Source organism: Perognathus longimembris, chromosome 1, assembly GCF_023159225.1.
Source record: "Perognathus longimembris pacificus isolate PPM17 chromosome 1, ASM2315922v1, whole genome shotgun sequence".
Lineage (NCBI taxonomy): Eukaryota > Metazoa > Chordata > Mammalia > Rodentia > Heteromyidae > Perognathus > Perognathus longimembris.
This window is the reverse complement of record NC_063161.1, coordinates 26,191,548-26,208,467: the sequence shown is the minus strand read 5'-3', so window position 1 is coordinate 26,208,467 and position 16,920 is coordinate 26,191,548. Positions and strand designations below refer to the sequence as shown.

General features: G+C 33.2%; 1 protein-coding gene across 1 annotated transcript in view; it reads left to right on the top strand.

Moving 5' to 3' along the window:
• Positions 1-16,920, top strand: part of Lrriq1 (leucine rich repeats and IQ motif containing 1) — a 125,306-nt gene that overhangs the window by 38,493 nt on the left and 69,893 nt on the right. Inside the window, exons 17-20 of the mRNA XM_048358662.1 lie at positions 1,189-1,626; positions 3,691-3,892; positions 8,451-8,570; positions 16,498-16,587. Coding sequence (XP_048214619.1) covers positions 1,189-1,626; positions 3,691-3,892; positions 8,451-8,570; positions 16,498-16,587 — 850 coding nt within the window. The remainder of the gene's footprint in view (positions 1-1,188; positions 1,627-3,690; positions 3,893-8,450; positions 8,571-16,497; positions 16,588-16,920) is intronic.

The following is a 16,920-nucleotide window of genomic DNA, read 5'->3' as shown; positions in this document are numbered from 1 at the left end:
TTATACTGTCATACACTCTTATCCTGAATGAAATAATTTGCTGTTTAAATTCTTTAAATCAATTCATATAGAAAATATTTCCCATAGAAAATCAATTTAAATTATTCTAGAAATAATATTCACTTTTAATGATAACTAAATTATTTATATTTGTTTTGTGCAAATCTACATTACTGTTTCCTTATGAGTATGTAGTAATGCACAAGGCTATATCAGAGGAACCTTTTGTATAACTTGTCTTCAAATACAGTTGTTAATGTGTGATTTAAAGATTAGACCTCTTAAGTAATAATTGCTGTTATGATTTAATTAGGGATTACAAAATTATCTCTTTATTCTAGGAAATCATTGTAACTTCCATTTTATTTACTATGGTTAAATAAATGTGCATTACTTCAGAGGAAATATGCCAGTGTTTGGCTATATGTTAATATAGTTAGAACGTATAACATTGCAATAAGTAAAGTTTCATTTATTAATAAAATTTTCAGTGCTAGGGATCAAACCCAGTGGCACATGCATGCTAGGCAAGCCATTCACCATTGAACAGCATTGTTATACTTTAAATAAGTAAAAATTAAACTATAATAAATTGAAATAAAAGAACATGAAAATGTAATCAAGAATCTGAGAGTTCCATGGGAAACATAAACATCTACTCAGTTGCTTGTCTTAGAATCCAAAAGATAGGGATTAAACACTTGTTCAAGAGAATCTCATTTATGTCTTGAAATATTTCAAATACTTTTGCAATGGATTGTTTTTCCAGAGCAAAATAGAAATAAAAACTTTCCCATAATATAAGCTCTTTGTTTAAATGTCCAATACAAATATTTGGCGTGGCAAATGCCAATGTAGAAAGTATACTTTTACAAGTAAAGTCTCTAAATTTAGGCCACCATGATTTCTGCTGCTTATTATAATAAAAGCATGATTTTTTCTCATTTCTACCAAAAATATCTTAAATAAAAATGGCCCTACAGTTTCCAGACATTTTGTCTGGATTGACATCTAAATAAACCTAACACATAATTCAAAACTCTTAATTAGATCAATTTCAAAATAAATAACTAGAAATAACTGTGAGTGAACGTTGTGGTTACTTTAACATTTATCTGTGGCATATACAAGTTGTAATGTTTATAGATATAATTCTTCTTATTAAATGTTGTTATCATGTTTGTTCAGGGACATATTCACTTGGGATGCTGCAGAACAACTCTGTCTTTCCTTTAACAAGTTGATGGCACTAAGTAATGAATTCAGAGGTGAACATGAACATGGAGATGTTAATGTGACCAAGAGAGACAAATCAGAAACTCCTCCATGTCATCCCACCCTTCTGAACAGTGACAGGACCCTCTCTCAGTCTCATGCAAATGAACACCAAGCAGAAGCATTAGAGAGTCCTAAGAAATTGATTGACATTTATTCTAGCCACTCAGCCTCAAGCTTCTCTTTCTTGGGTGAAAATATGGAAAGAAAAAATAAGGAAAGATTTATAGACCAGAAGAGAGAAGACAGCAAGATAGACAGCATCGCCACCAAAAAAATTCCACTCATGGAAACAGTAATGAAGAAATCCCTGCTGAGTAATCATCAAAATATTGAACAGGATTCAAAAATGTAAGACCTATAAATCACTTTGCCTTGTGGATGTTAGACGATTTTAGTCATTATAACCAAATAATGGTTTTATAATTTAAATCACTATATTTCATATTAAATCCCTGGAAAATATTTTCATAATATGTGCAGGTATTAATCACTACAAAGTATTAATTACTACAGTTATTAATCACTACAGAGTATTAATTACTACAGTTATTAATTACTACATAGTAATTTTGTTACATTTTAACCCATTCACGTTTAATTCTTAGTCTACATTAATTAAAATGAGTAAATGTGTAATAATTTTTCTGCTTTCAAATTTCTAAGTATTCAGGTAATTCAAGTTATTTTAAACAAGGAGGATATACATTTGAAAAACTATGCTCTAAATAAAGATTTTACTTTCTCTTTTTAAAGGATGCCTTTATCTGTGTTTAGTATTTGCTAATTGTACTAGTAAACACTTACTATGTATGTATGCAAGGATTTGAGAGTGCTATAACTTTATTTGTCCCAACAACTCTGTAAACCAGTAGTATTACCTTTGATTAATTGCATACATCTCCTTACAACTATTAAACAGCTTTAGAAAACTAATGGCTAGCTTTAATTAGTTATCAAACTCAAAAAAATTGGTGTTCTGTCAATTCTTTATTCTTTTGTTCCTTGAGAATCACTGTCAATTCACAAACAGAAAAAGTATCCAATCTAGTTTTCCCCAAAAATGACTGGTACTAACCAGGGCATCAGTCCAAGTAATTGTTACTTTCCATCTTCCTGATTTTAGAAGTTGTTAGTGCAAACAGTGTTTCTTTTCTGGTAGCCATTTTAACTATTTTAATACTAGAGCTGAATTTATTTTTAATGTAAAAAACTAGTATTAATAATTTCTGATTTATACCTTACTTATCCAATGCCTTTATTGCAAATAATCCAAAAGTTGCACATTGGAATTTTATATGCACATACTTAGAACATTTGCTTAATGATTGATAAAATAGCCAAATGATATTAATAACTAAAGAATAAAAGCTGATAATAGGTACACTAAAGATCCTAAGGGGGAAAAAAAGGAAAAAGAAAGTGCATACCCATTGCTGATTATTTCCATTCTGTGATTCAGGAAGATTCACTGTAAATTTGTATAGAAATATCCCAAGCATGCTTTACATTTTTCATGCTAAGGATTTTTTTGGAATTATAAACTTTGCCAAATAATTAAAAGTCAATGATGGTAATGAATTTCAAATAAATACATTAATATGGAAACAAAAAGTTTATGCCATATCTAATTTTTTAAACTCATTCCTTCTAATTTGAAACTGAATGGCATGAGGAAGGAAAAATTTTATTGAATTTTACAGAATTATTGAAAACATTTTCAAGGGAGCATTGCTTAACATAATCCTTTTCTATTGGCTTATTAAGCCAAATTTAGGAATTTGAAGAAAAACAGTTGCAGGTTGACTGTCCTCTACTTTCATAATCTTCTTCAGTATTCTGGACCACTACTCTTTGTGGAGGAGGAAAGTATTCCAAGAGTTGAGATCTCAAACACACTGTACATTTTTATTCTAATCCTACTATCATAGATGGATACAAAGAACTAAAGTATTAAGTTCAGTACCTGCAATAGATACAGAAGAGTGTGATTTAGGGACAGAGAAGCTAGTGAGGAATTCTTAAGGTCCTTTCTCTTAGGATAAGGTTTATTCCTTACAATGACAAGAATCTCATCCTTCTTTGCAAACTCTGCATTGGTTAACATTTGTCATCCTTCTTTTTCTTCTTTCTGGACCAGCATCTTCAATATGAAACAAAACTTCTGACCATAATGTCCCCTTCTGAAAAGAAATAAAACTCCTTTGTACCCAAATCCCTATTTAAGCTACATGTCCATTCCTACCCACCCCCAGATGTGAAGGTCCTCATACTATTTTTATTCCCATAACTGTATTTAAACAAAGGGAAACGTGTTATTGTTAATTTTAAATAACTTTTTCTGTGTTTCTTGTTTAAATATAGAATCTCTTACAATTGTATATTCACACATACTAATTTTTTTCTACTCTGTAGTACAGCGGCTGTAATAATCCAGGCTCACTGGCGTGGTTACATCACACGTAGAGAAATCCATTTCTCTACAAAGCTACATTGTGCTGCAACAGTACCTCAACGAAATTCCTTCATCAGTAACCAGGCTGTTTTAAAGAAAAGACAAAAAGAAAATATTATAACTCTTCAAGAACAAAGGGAGAAGGCCGCTCTTCGTATTCAGGTCAATTTTAATTTTGCATAATATGGGTTAGTCATAGAAGATGTATTAAGTGTCTCTTAGTAGGTTATTCTGTATAAAAAAAATAGCTCCAGTACAGTGATTTACAGTCACATGGAGCTGTTCAATGTTTTCAAGGACATGTAGGCCATAGGTTCGCTATAGGTTAGTGGCGAGCTTCTTAGAATCTGGACTGAGGAAACAGTATTTTAATATAAAATGTGTGTTCATGACTGTATCAAGGCTAACCACTTAATCCTGCTTAAAACCTCTCAAATGTGGCATTCATCAAACTGGCTAAGATTTGGCTAGTGAGACAATTCTTATTTGCCCTTATTGATAGCTATTTCTAGGAACTTGCATTAAAAAAATCTACCAAAATAAATGCTAGAATTCTTTCAATACTTATTTCATCAGAAAGCAAGAAGTAAATGGAGTTGTCTGTTTTGCCAGGACAAGGTTTTAAAGTGAATTTTACCTGGATTATATTCCTATTTTGACTTACTAACTCTTCATATTTTTTACATTTTTGTTAAATGTATCAGCGGCTGTCCTAACTTTAGGAAATAAAGCTACAAACAAAACAGCCAAAATTCCTGCCTTGATTGAGGCAAACATAAATGAAATAAATATATAAAATAAGATCTACAGAAAGTACTAAGCCTCAACATAATAGTAGCAAATTAAATAAGCATTTCAAATGTCCCCATATTCTTCATCCATAAGACCTAATTAACTTACATTTTGTTGAGATGTGTGGTGGATAAATACGTTAGTCAGTGATGAGAGAAGGATGAAAAATTGGGCTTGGGATGTCAAAAGGAAGTTTTCCATGTTGGCTAGGATGGATATGGAAACCCATGAAAGGTTTCATTAGAGTGACAATATTCCCAGCAAAAGCAATATCAGAGGACTTAGTAGCATACCCACAATGTTTAAGGAACAAGACCAGGATGGCTGGAAAGGATGTAAAGGATTTACAATCGTCAGTCATAGCATAAAACATTGATATTTCTGATGATAGAAGACAGTAGAGGGATTTTTAATGTAGGTTGACACCATCAGGTAGGATCTACTTCATTATCCTGACAAGTAGAAATGGCATGGACAAGAGTGTTAGCTGTAGAGTGTGGAGTAGTAGTCACACAGACTAGAATATGGTAAGAATATCACATTGCAGACTGCATAATGACTTCTGTTGAAGGTGTGTGTGTGTGTGTGTGTGTGTGTGTGTGTGTGTGTGTACAGTTTGAAGTAGATGCTGAGCGTGCTTGGCAGTGTAGTACATAAAACTGAAACCATTAAATTAAGGGGGAAAAAGATGGGATCTCCTTTTCTTTCAGATTCCTAGATTTTACCATGAAGGCCTTAGGGTTTATTGTTGTTATTTTGTTTGTTTGTTTTGTTTTATTTACTTTTACTTTCACTTAGCCTTCCATTTCCCCTTCCCTTTCCTTTTCCTTTTCCCTATTGTTTTTTTTTTCCTATTATTTTGTGCTGGTACAGGGACTTGAATTCAGAGATGCTCACTCTCACTGGCTTTTTTTTTTTTTTTTTTAACTCATAGCTAGCTCTCTACCATGTTAGCCAAAACTCCACTTCTGACATTTTACTGATAAATTGGAGATTTCATGGATTTTTTTTTTGGCGGGGGGGTGGGGGTAGCTGGACTGGCTTTGAACCTCAATTCTTATATCTTATTCCTTTATTAGCTTAGATTATAGGTGTGGGCCACCAGTGCCCAGTTTAAAACCATAGTTTTAAGAATGATCTTATGGTTCTAATAGCCAGCATTTGACTCTGCTTAATTAGTTTGCAACGTACTCTTCTTGAAATCAGTGCATTTATAGTTTTAGCTGTGGGGTTGGGGAGGGGGCCAACTGATTCAAGAAAACTGCTAGAAAAAGAAAGATACCTTACATATTATCTCAGAATCTAGGTCTACTGCCTAAGGAATATACATATTATGCAGTTCAAATTCTGCCTACCATTATTGAACAAGGAGTACATTTTCCAGCATTTATTGTTCATGGCTATTCAAATTTTGCTTCATTCCTTTTGAAAAAGAAGTGTATTATTTTGTAAAACTGTCTCTTTGGTGACACATATCTCTGTTAGATATCGTTTAGTTGATCTTTGGGTCTGTAATTAAAGGCAGCAGAATCCAGTCTCTCCTTGTAATCTAGTGCAAGTCTTTTGTATCATGATTGTCAACTCACTGAATTCAATTTAATTTTATTTTCTGCTGTGCATAGTCATCCATTCTCTTAAACCATTGTCCTAAAACATAAGTTCTAGGCTGCCTAAGCTTCCTGGGAATAGAGCCACAGATTTAGGAATAAAAAAATAAAAATTTCAAAAAAATATTATGCTGGAAACTGTTCATCACATTTTATTTTTGTTATTGCTGTTGCTGTTGTTTCCTGACTGAAAGACTAACTAGATTTCCCAACTTTCCTTGCATTGTTTTTCTTCCCCCATTTTCAGTTCTGATCAAATAAATGTAGGTTGATGATAGGTACACCATTCCTATATCTTCCTTAAAAAACCTCCCATACTCCCTCATGGTGTCTTCTTTCTGGTGGGCCCCAAAAAAGAAAGCCTCGGGGTCATCTTTGAGGTTGAAGTGTCTGAAAATCTGGATACATGAATCACATAATGTTAATGTTAGTGTTTATTATGTGACCAAAAACTGAGCATGTGCTTTTTGGATTTATCCATTACTGAAATCACATTGCTGTAATAGAAAGGATGCATTAGAGAACTCTACAAAGATCAATGTAAATATATTTTACATAAATGCATAGAGATCATTATAAGTATGTGAGAGGGGAATTTCAAATGTAAGTAGCAAATGTATTTATATTTATATGTATATAAACATACTTACATTCATTTTCAAGATTTATCAGAATTTATCACCTGCCACCTGTGTTTTTAATTTTATACAATGTTCATTATCAAGAATATCTCGATACTGCTAAATAGAATTGCTGGAATTAAAGGAGTAAGGAGAAATAAAATTTAATAAATGCCCATGTGGAAAGGAGGGAGAGATCAGTGGAAATAATATTTAACGAAAGCCCATTATATGACTGTAAGGTGATTATCAATGCATATATTTTTCTAATTTATATTGAAAACATATGATTTAATGTATTTTATTAAGTGTATTAAAATGGGATTTACTGTAACATTTCCATACATACATGTCAGGTATTTTCATGACATTTATCCTTCTCATGTACAATATTTAACTTTTCTTCTTATAGAAGATTTTGTAGTTGGTTTAAAGTGATACAATATCATAATTTGAATTAGAAACCTATAGGCTGAGTAAAAAGGAAGGTGGGGTCATTGAATGTAGAAACCTTGAGTAGTAAGAGGATTAGAGAAGACAGTCCCTTCTGTCTCCTTAGACTTGCCGTATGTTTTTCCAGGGAAGAAATATGTCTGTGGATGAAGTGTGATGCCAACGTATTTTCTGAGATGATAATACTATACTAACATTTCTTACTTCTCTAGAGAGTTTCTCTTGGAGGAAATTGTGAAGTATATTCGGAGAATTCAAGCTTCTCTCATTGGTTCAGTTCTTGTGTTCTGAAAATTTAGCTTTTAAATTAAATTAATAATGTGTTCTTTTGTTTTTAATAATATTATTGATATTGTTCAGAAATACTTATATTTTAAGTGTCATGCATATATACTTCAATATGTGTTTATTTAATGTATGTGTTCCTTAAGTATTTGTATAAAAATCCTCAAAGAATATCAAGCAAAACTTATCTTTATATTACATATGTATACATAAATATATACTGCAGCTCTATAGCAGTTCATAAAGTTGTCTACTTTTTAAAGGTTATTTGTACATGGAGTTACCATATAGAGAACTTCCCTACTGTAGGATTATTTTTTTTATTTCTCACATTTTTATTGACATTAATCAGTTGTAAAAGTGTTTTGACATGTCCATATGATGAGTATAATACACCTTGATCAAATTCACTCTCTCTGCATCCTCCCTTCCAAAGCCACTTTGGCAATCTATGATTATTTTTTAATCTGAAGATTTTTGTTTCATTGCTATCTGCTAAATTCACTTTAAAATGAAATTAACTATGAGGAACCACATTAGTACCTCTGTTATTTGGCCATTTTTATATACTGTCATTTTTGTAAATGGGTTTTGACTTGTTTTATATATGTAATCATTTGAAAATCAGCAAAATTGGCTTTTCTGTGTATCTCTTCCTTCTTAGTTTAGAATGGATCCAGAAGGAATTGCCAGATAATTGATTGGTTGACCTTACATGTAAAGTTGAGGGAGTTTTGAAGATTCTTTTCTGCTTACCACAAAGAAAGTCTCCTGAGATTTAGACACATGCAGTCATTTAATTTATCTTGCTGTTTTAAGTGTCACATAAAGTTCAAAAAACAGATTATTGAGCCATTAAACTAAGTTTTAAGATGTTTTATCTTCCTAATGGGATAACACAGAGAATCTGGTTTGAGGTTTGATCTATAACCCCTTATAACATAGTTTAAATGTTTTGTTTAGGCAGTTTGGAAGGGCTTTATATTACGAAAGAAACTGACAACAGCCCTGGAGGCAATTGAGAATGAAGAATCAGAAGAAGACTATGAAGAAATAGATCTAGGGGACTTTACATTCGATGAAGTAAGTGGCAACTACAACAAACAAATATTTCCCCTTAAATATGCTTAGTATTCTATGTGGAAATGTTTACCCTAATTATTATTGTTATAGTTTGCGGCTCAAGTTGCACTTGGAAAAGTATGCCAGTGTTTTCCCAACATCTTGTTTGCTCTATAAGCACATACAGTGTATAAAGTTGTCATAAATACATGATACCTGTATAGAACATGAGAGTACTTACTTACCCACCCCTCATTCGGGTTTCTCAGAAGTAAAGATGACATATAATCACAGTCAATTATGAAACTCAAGGAATTCACGTTGATACATTTCCTTGGTCCACTTGACTATCATTGATTATGCTACTTTTCTCAATCACACTTTCTTTTAGTAGGAGATTCAACCCAGGATTACATGTTGCATTTTAATCTTTCCTTATTTTCTTTAAATTAGAATAATTCCTCAGTTTCTCTGTGTATTTTATGAGATATTTAGCAAGTATAGAAGTTCCTTTTACTTAATGGAAAATTTCACAAGTGAATAATTGATAAATTTTGAATGGCACACAGTCCTCTGAGTAACATGATGAATTCCTATACGATCATTTTTAGTTGTGCCTGGGGTTTGATATTACTCAAAATTTCAATCATGCATAGGAAGTCTTAAAAATTAGATACACTGAATAGCCGCAAGTGTGAAATGTATTTTTTTTTTTTTTGCCAGTCCTGGGGTGTGAACTCAGGGCCTGGGCCCTGTCCCTGAGCTTGTTTTGCTCTAGGCTGCATTCTACCAGAGCTTGTTTTGCTCAAGGCTGCATTCTACCACTTGAGCCACAGTGTCACTTTTAGCTTTTCCTTTTATATGGTACTGAGGAATGGAACCCAGGGCTTCATGCATACTAGGCAAGCACTCTACTACTAAACCACATTCCCAGGCCATGAAATGTAATTTTATGGCTGTATAGTTGCATATGTGTCATATAAGTGGGAATTGCAAAAGTACTTTTCAAATTTTAATCAGGAGACTTAGTGTTTCTATATTTTCTTAGTCTGGTAGCTATATGAACACATTTGAAAAGATAGTCTGTCCCACAAATTATTCACAAAATAAGAGACCGGGGCTAGGAATATGGCCTAGTGGCAAGAGTGCTTGCCTCCTATACATGAAGCCCTGGGTTCAATTCCCCAGCACCACATATATAAAAAACGGCCAGAAGTGGCGCTGTTGCTCCAGTGGCAGAGTGCTAGCCTTGAGCAAAAAGAAGACAGGGACAGTGCTCAGGCCCTGAATCCAAGCGAATTGTCTTGCAATCATATCTATCCCTTTTTTTTCTGTGAGATACATTTTCTGAATATATATCACTGCAGTTGCTACTTTGAGTAGATTAACAAATGAATGGGAACAAAACCTGCTTGGTTCACCTTGAAGTGCATTTAATTAGGCTTACTATTAATAGCTCAGGTCTTATCTTTAAATTTCTGGGCTTGAAAGTTCAATGTAGGTAGAAGTATCACAGATTGTATCTTTTTATCCCCACCAAAAAAGGAAATGTATGGGCTGGGAATATAGCCCAATTGTAGAGTGTTTGCCTCCCATACATGAAGCTCTGGGTTCTATTCCTCAGTACCATATAGATTCAAAAAAAAAAAAAAAAAGCTAGAAGTGGCATTGTGGCTCAAGAAGCAGAGTGCTAGCCTTGAGCAAAATGAAGCCAGGGACAGTGCTCAGGCTTCAAGTCAAAGTCCAAGGACTGGCAAAAAAAGAAAAAAGGAAATGTAATACAAGTTGCTTTTCAAAGTGATACTGGCCATTGAAACAGAACAGATCTGAAGGCTTCATGGTCACTGTGGAGTTTTCCTGAAGAGTTGAAGGTGTCTTATGATCATTGCACCCTCTACAGGACATCTGTCCACCCCCTGGTATCATTGAAAGTTGAGGTGGTACAAATATCAAGATGTGTATTCCCTGGGAGATACAATATCTGGGACCATCTCCTGATCTCTTGATCAACTTCTCAGTAAATAAATGGAAATGACTTAAATTATAGACTCAGACTATCAGTTGAGTAGGATTTTTGTTTTTTTGTTTGTTTTCTGTGCTGGTCCAGAGGCTTGAACACAGAGCCTGGGCACTTTTCCTGAGCTTTGATGCTCAAAGCTTGTGCTCTATCATTTGAACCACAACTCTGCTTCAGACTTTTTGTTGGTTAATTGGAAATGAGAATCTCATCAACTTTCCTTCCCAGGCTGGTTTTCAACTGCAATTCTCAGATCTCAGCCACTTGAATAGCTAGGGTTAAAGGTGTGAGTCACTCAATCCTGGCTAATTAAGTAGCTTTTTTTTTTTTCAAGACAAATATCTGTTGGTCAGACTCAATTTGCCATATCATGAAAAATTATTCAGTCTTAATTCAAGGATCAAACTTACCTAAACTGTCAGAACTGATTGGCAATCTGAAAGATATTCACAATGGTATAGGATCAAAGTTATGCCAATTTTCAGAAGCAAACAGTAGAAAACACTAGATTGGAACTTCTCTATAAAACAAATTCATAGAGTATCACAAAATTGTCACACATTGATAGCTTCCACACCAGTAAAAGTATCAGCCAACTCAATGACTCAGTTATCCCTGTTATTATCAGGGTATGAAGTCCTTGCTATTAACATCTGTGTGGCAAACCAGGGAGTAGCTTTAAATGTTGAAGGCCTGATTGGTGTGTCTTTGGTTGGTATGAGGTCATTAGCAACAGCCAAAAGAACATCTCATTTCTGCTTCAACCATCTACTGAGACAGGTACATGAATTTAGGAGACCCTGGAGTAACTGGGGTCCCTTTACATTTGTAGCTTTGGTTCAGGCAGTGGAAGAGATAGGTTCCTGAAGGATAGCAGCCAATTTTTCATATTCAACTGGTTTTCCACTCAGGCCTATCTAGTTGAATGTGTGTATATATATATACATATATATATACTTACATGCACATATATATGTATATATGTATATGTATATATATATATATCTGCTTCTACAGCAGATGCATTTATATATGGATGGAAACAAAAGGGTTCACATCAAACCCTGCCCCACCAGTCATTCTCCTGACTTTGGCCTAAGTACTCTCTTAGAGCACTTATAGCACTTAAAGAATGGAACAGTACAATCTTGTTAACAAATCATCTTCTGGTACTAAGATGTAGAAACAACAATAGTACACTACATTGCCTGAAAGATCCTACAAGCTAACATTAGCTCCTTCCTTTGTGGTGAATGAGGTACAAGCCTCAGCAATTGAATCTCTGTGTTCTGAATTATACATGTCCTTTTTTTTTTTTTTCTTCCTTCCTTGGAGTTTAAACTCAGGGCCTGTCTGAGTCCACAACTGAGCTACATCCCACTTCTCTCTGTGACACTTTCTCCATGCTTCCAGATTGTCACCTTTGCAAACATCCCTGAAATGATAATCTGGAGGGGAAAAATGTTACCAGACATGCAGATGTGTGACACCATGAGATGTTATCTCTTGCCATTAAGTGCTGTGGAGAGAAATAATGCAGGAAATGTTTAAAACCAATAATATATAAAATCAAATAATGAATTTCTTGATTTTATAGCTCTTGTGCCATTGTTTAAAACGTGTATCTGGTACAGAACATTGAACTCTCGGCCTCATGCTCTCACTCAACATTTTTTCACTGACAGTGGCATGCTACTCCTTGAACCACATCGCCAGTTCTTTTTTTTTTTTTTTTGCACCAAATGATTGGAGATAAGACCCACTCAAATTTGCCCTCCTGTGCTGCCTTTTAATTGTAATTTTTATATCTCTGCCTCTTGACAATTTGAGAAGCAAGTCCAGGAGCTTTGTTCTCAACTTACTGTAGGGAAAATTTTGTCATGAAATATCTATAATATTTAGATGATTATCTAAAATAACATGTATGGGTAGTTAAATGTGAGATAGTAACTTGTATTATCACTTCCAATTAATTATGAAAATTTAACCAATGGTTTTGTTTTTGGATTTAATTGGATAGAATTTGACTTCACTTTTACTTAAGCTGTTTAGAAGCAAACATAAAAAGATTCAATATAACTGTCCTTATGTTTAAACAACAAATATTTAATGAGCACCTCAATCCAGGAAAAGTGCAGAAAGCTAATATCTTACCTTAAATACAGAAAAACACAGCAGCCACATTTTTTTTGCCTTAACCCAGAGTCTAGTTCAATAAATGTGGAGTCATATTTTTCAAGAAGGAATAAAATTGTACAAAGCCAAGCAATTTTTTTCTGGGGTTTATGTTTGATTCTTATCTCAAATTAACCTCATACAGTGTTAGATGTTACAATACATCCTGGGAAAACAGACCAAAACTACAGAAGAGGAAAAGTAAAAGGTTAAAGTTTTACTAGAAAAAGATAGGCTTTGGAGTAGTCTCCAATAATATGTATAGTTATGCTTTTATTGGTTCATAATGAACAAAAGGAATGAAGAAATATTAAAACAGTTCATTTTTATATAATAGTCAGTTTGGGCAGGAAAGGAAAATGTTAGGAGAGAGTGGCAGGGAAGGTGAGCATAGTAGGAGAGAGATCAAGTTATTATTTTCAGAATTTCTGTGGTTTATTCAACAAGCACTGATTTGAGGCTTGAAACAAGCCTGGTTCTTGGGTCAAATTATATACTATACTATACAGCAATTTTGCATATAGACCTACACATTAACAATGCTATGACAGCTTCTCTATTTGATATCATTGTTTCTAGTCTTGCCAAGTTGAATAATAGAAGGATGCCTTCTTCTCTGATCAGAAGCTATATGTCTATATTTCTGATCACATGCTCAACTGTGAACCAAGAATTATACAACTATTCAAGTTCATTTTCAATATATAAGTAAATCTGGTTGCAGTTCTCTCTGAAATGGATTGCTTTCCAGACCCACAGTTATAAATTAAGGGATAACCTGGACAGACAGTTTTCTTAAGCAATAACTAAAATTTGTATGAATGTACAGAGGCATGCATAATGTATTAACATATATTTTTAGAACAGTAGTATGTTTATACCTCTTAGCCAATTCCTCCTGACATTTGAGATTTTATTTCCCTCAATATGCTAGGTAATGCCAAGTATATTTAATATTAGTAAGCTTGCTTTTATATAGATACATGGTATTAGCTATATTTTTTGTTAAGACTGTTTTTTGTATTAAACCTCCTTCTGTTTCTAGAAATTGCTAAGATACTGTGGTTAAAGAATTATAAAAGTTTGTGGCCTTATGTACAAACAAACCCAAAGAGATCTATTTTCAGTTTTCTGTGCATTTCTGCACATAAAAATGAAAACAACAAAAGCAAAATTTTGCACTTTATGTAAGGTTCTCAAGGGAAACTATTCCTCCATCTGTGTGATAAGGGTGAGGTCAATGTGCTGGAGGTCACTGTAGACCTTGTCCAGCTGCAGAAGGGAAACATCTGCCTTTCACAGAACTTATAAAGAAGGTGGTATGGCAGGTGTTTAAGATTTTATTTTTCCAGATTAAAAAAAAAAATCAATCTCCTTTCCTGACAACCAATCTCCTTGCCTGACAACCATAGTCCATTGCCACAGTAACTTGTGAGGCAACATGTTTCCTTGTGTTGTACTGCTTCCTTCTAATTTCCATGACTTCATCATAGTAAAAATAGTAGTTTTATTGCAGCTGATGCCTGCTAATATTGTCATGACTAAATCTGCATTGTCAGTTATTTGTCATTCAAAATTTTAATTAAAACTCAGAGCCCTGAATCCTGTTTGTCACTTCCCATCAGATGGCATTTTTTTAAATATAAGAAAACAACTCAGCTAAATTTATTTTATCTCCATCATAAGCTAAACAGAGCATATAAACAAGTAGGAGTTTACTGGGTTCATGGCATCATTTACCAGGTAGATAACATTTGCAACTTAAATGTATTACAAATAATTTACAAAGTTTTTTTTCAGTTTGGTCCAGAGATCAGGATTCAAACTTGGTACTTGCTTTTTTCAGTCATCAGCTAGTGCTCTACCAACGTAGCCATGCCTCCAAGTCCTGCAATATCTTTTTTAAAGATGTACTTTTATTAACTTCTACTAATTATAGAAGGGAGATTACATTGTGAAATTTCCATACATGCATATGACCTACCCTGACCCCACTAACTCCCTTGGTCAATTTCTTTCATATCCTTTCTCCTTTTTTAAACAAATTCAACTTGTTTTGACATTAAATTTACATATGGGCATATAAAGTACTTCAACTTCCCACCTGGACCTGCACCATGAGTTTCTTATTATTCATTGTTTTCATTATTTTTACAAGTTTCTCCAAAATAAAATGGAAAGTGGCTTTCATGTCAACTTTTTCATTTACCAATATGACAAATAGTATTTTGTTTTCCCTAATTGTAGTGAAACCCTAAAATACAGCCACTGTTTCTGAACTACCATTTTCAAAACTTTTCTCTTCTTCTGTGAGGATGAGAAAAGAGTAATAGTAGTGGTTCTGTTGGGAGCTCTTTCTTTCTCTGTTTCTCTCTTTCCCTCTCTCTCATTCTCTTTTCCTCTACCTAATGCTCAATTTACAAATACTACTTTTCGAAATTTTATACTTGGCCAATCAAGGTTGTAACCTTTTTGTGTACAACACACTTTGATATACTTAGCCTTGATGAACTGTCTAAATCTACTTTCCTATGAAATAACATATTCTTACTTATTATTATTGCTTATTTCTGTGGTAAATGAACAATGTTTAAGAATAAAATATATTGCTAGTAACTGCAGTTATTATACAATGCAACAGAGCTTTTAAACTTATCCTTTTTATCTAATTGACTATTTGCAAATCTTAAATGAGATATAATTGAGATATGTTAAATTCCAAACTAGAAAAAAAAACCTCACTAATTAACTAGTTAGGAGTTTCCTATTTTCATAATATTCAAATAACACAAATTTGATTTCATCTCTGAGACTTAATGCCTTGAGTAAAAGTCTGTCCTTGCAAGTCATATTTATAGACAGCTTCTTAATTCTCTCTTTCCAATGCTCTTTCAAAGGGCATTTTAAAAATAATGAAATTATAAAATGGAAAATTAGTGACGTCACAATTTTTAATTTAATGTTAAAATATGTTTGCTACCCTTATAACCATTTTAAAAACAAAATAGCTGTTTATCATTTTTCACAAAGATGCACAAAAATTTATTACAGGCTTAGACATTATACCTAAATAAAATTCATGATTATACCTTAAACATACAACAGTAATCTGACTATAAAAAGGCAGAATTAATTTGAAAATTTATAAATGGAATAGAAATGTTTCAAGGAGAAGAGATTGAAAAGCAGGGTTTTCAAATTTTTAAACTCAAATTTATTTATACTGTCATCCTCACATTTACAAAGAATAATATCAGGAATGATCTTGAATATATTTCTTCATTCATTGCCACAGTCTTGTTTCCATCCACTGAGAAATGTTGTGGGGAAGAAAACTAAGAAAATCTAGCTTATTTTCAGCGTTTAAAGAAAAATTGAAACTAATGTTGAAGCATAAGTGATCAATAACTTGCATTATAAAAAGCTAATTGATGACTTTTAAGGTTATCTCTAGACTTGACTCACAGAGTAATTAACATTTAAATACACAGGAAAATCTGCACCTTATTTTTCAGAGTACTCAAATATCCAGTTTTCACTTTATCCCAGACTTGGAGATGAAAAAAAAAAAAAAAAAAAGACAACCTATTTTGTAGTGTGTGTGCATTAAATAGATACATGCAATGTAATAATGTCAAATAAATGAAAACTCTCATGTACTTTGTCAATGTGTATGGTATGTAGACAATTAAAAGGAAGGTTGGTAAAATGGATGCAAACTAAATTTTGAACCTTCTGTTGTCATTATTTATGCAGGCTGCCTTAGAGAAAGAATGGCTCGCTGCAGATTCCACCCACTTCCCTTCACAAACACTGCTCCTCCCAAACCAGCTGCACTGGCCAAAGGTAACATGTCATGGAAACTTCTGAGGGCTCAATCCTTGCTCATTTTTTAAGGTTATGCTGTGCTGCAATGATTAATAATATCATTTATTGACTTGAAAAACATAATTACTTTTAGAAGCTTTGGACTTCCTCCTCATCCCAGATGTAATTTTTCATGTAGCTTTTCTTTCATTTGCTTCTAGGGCTTTTTTTTTTTTCCTTTCCTTTTCTTTATTTTGGATTTCTTTCAACACTTTATTTCACAGTAGCAAAAAGAAAAAAAAAGATATGCCTCAGCTGCATAGTTGGCAGTAGACTAAAATCACTAGTTGACAGCACTTTAAAAATATCAAA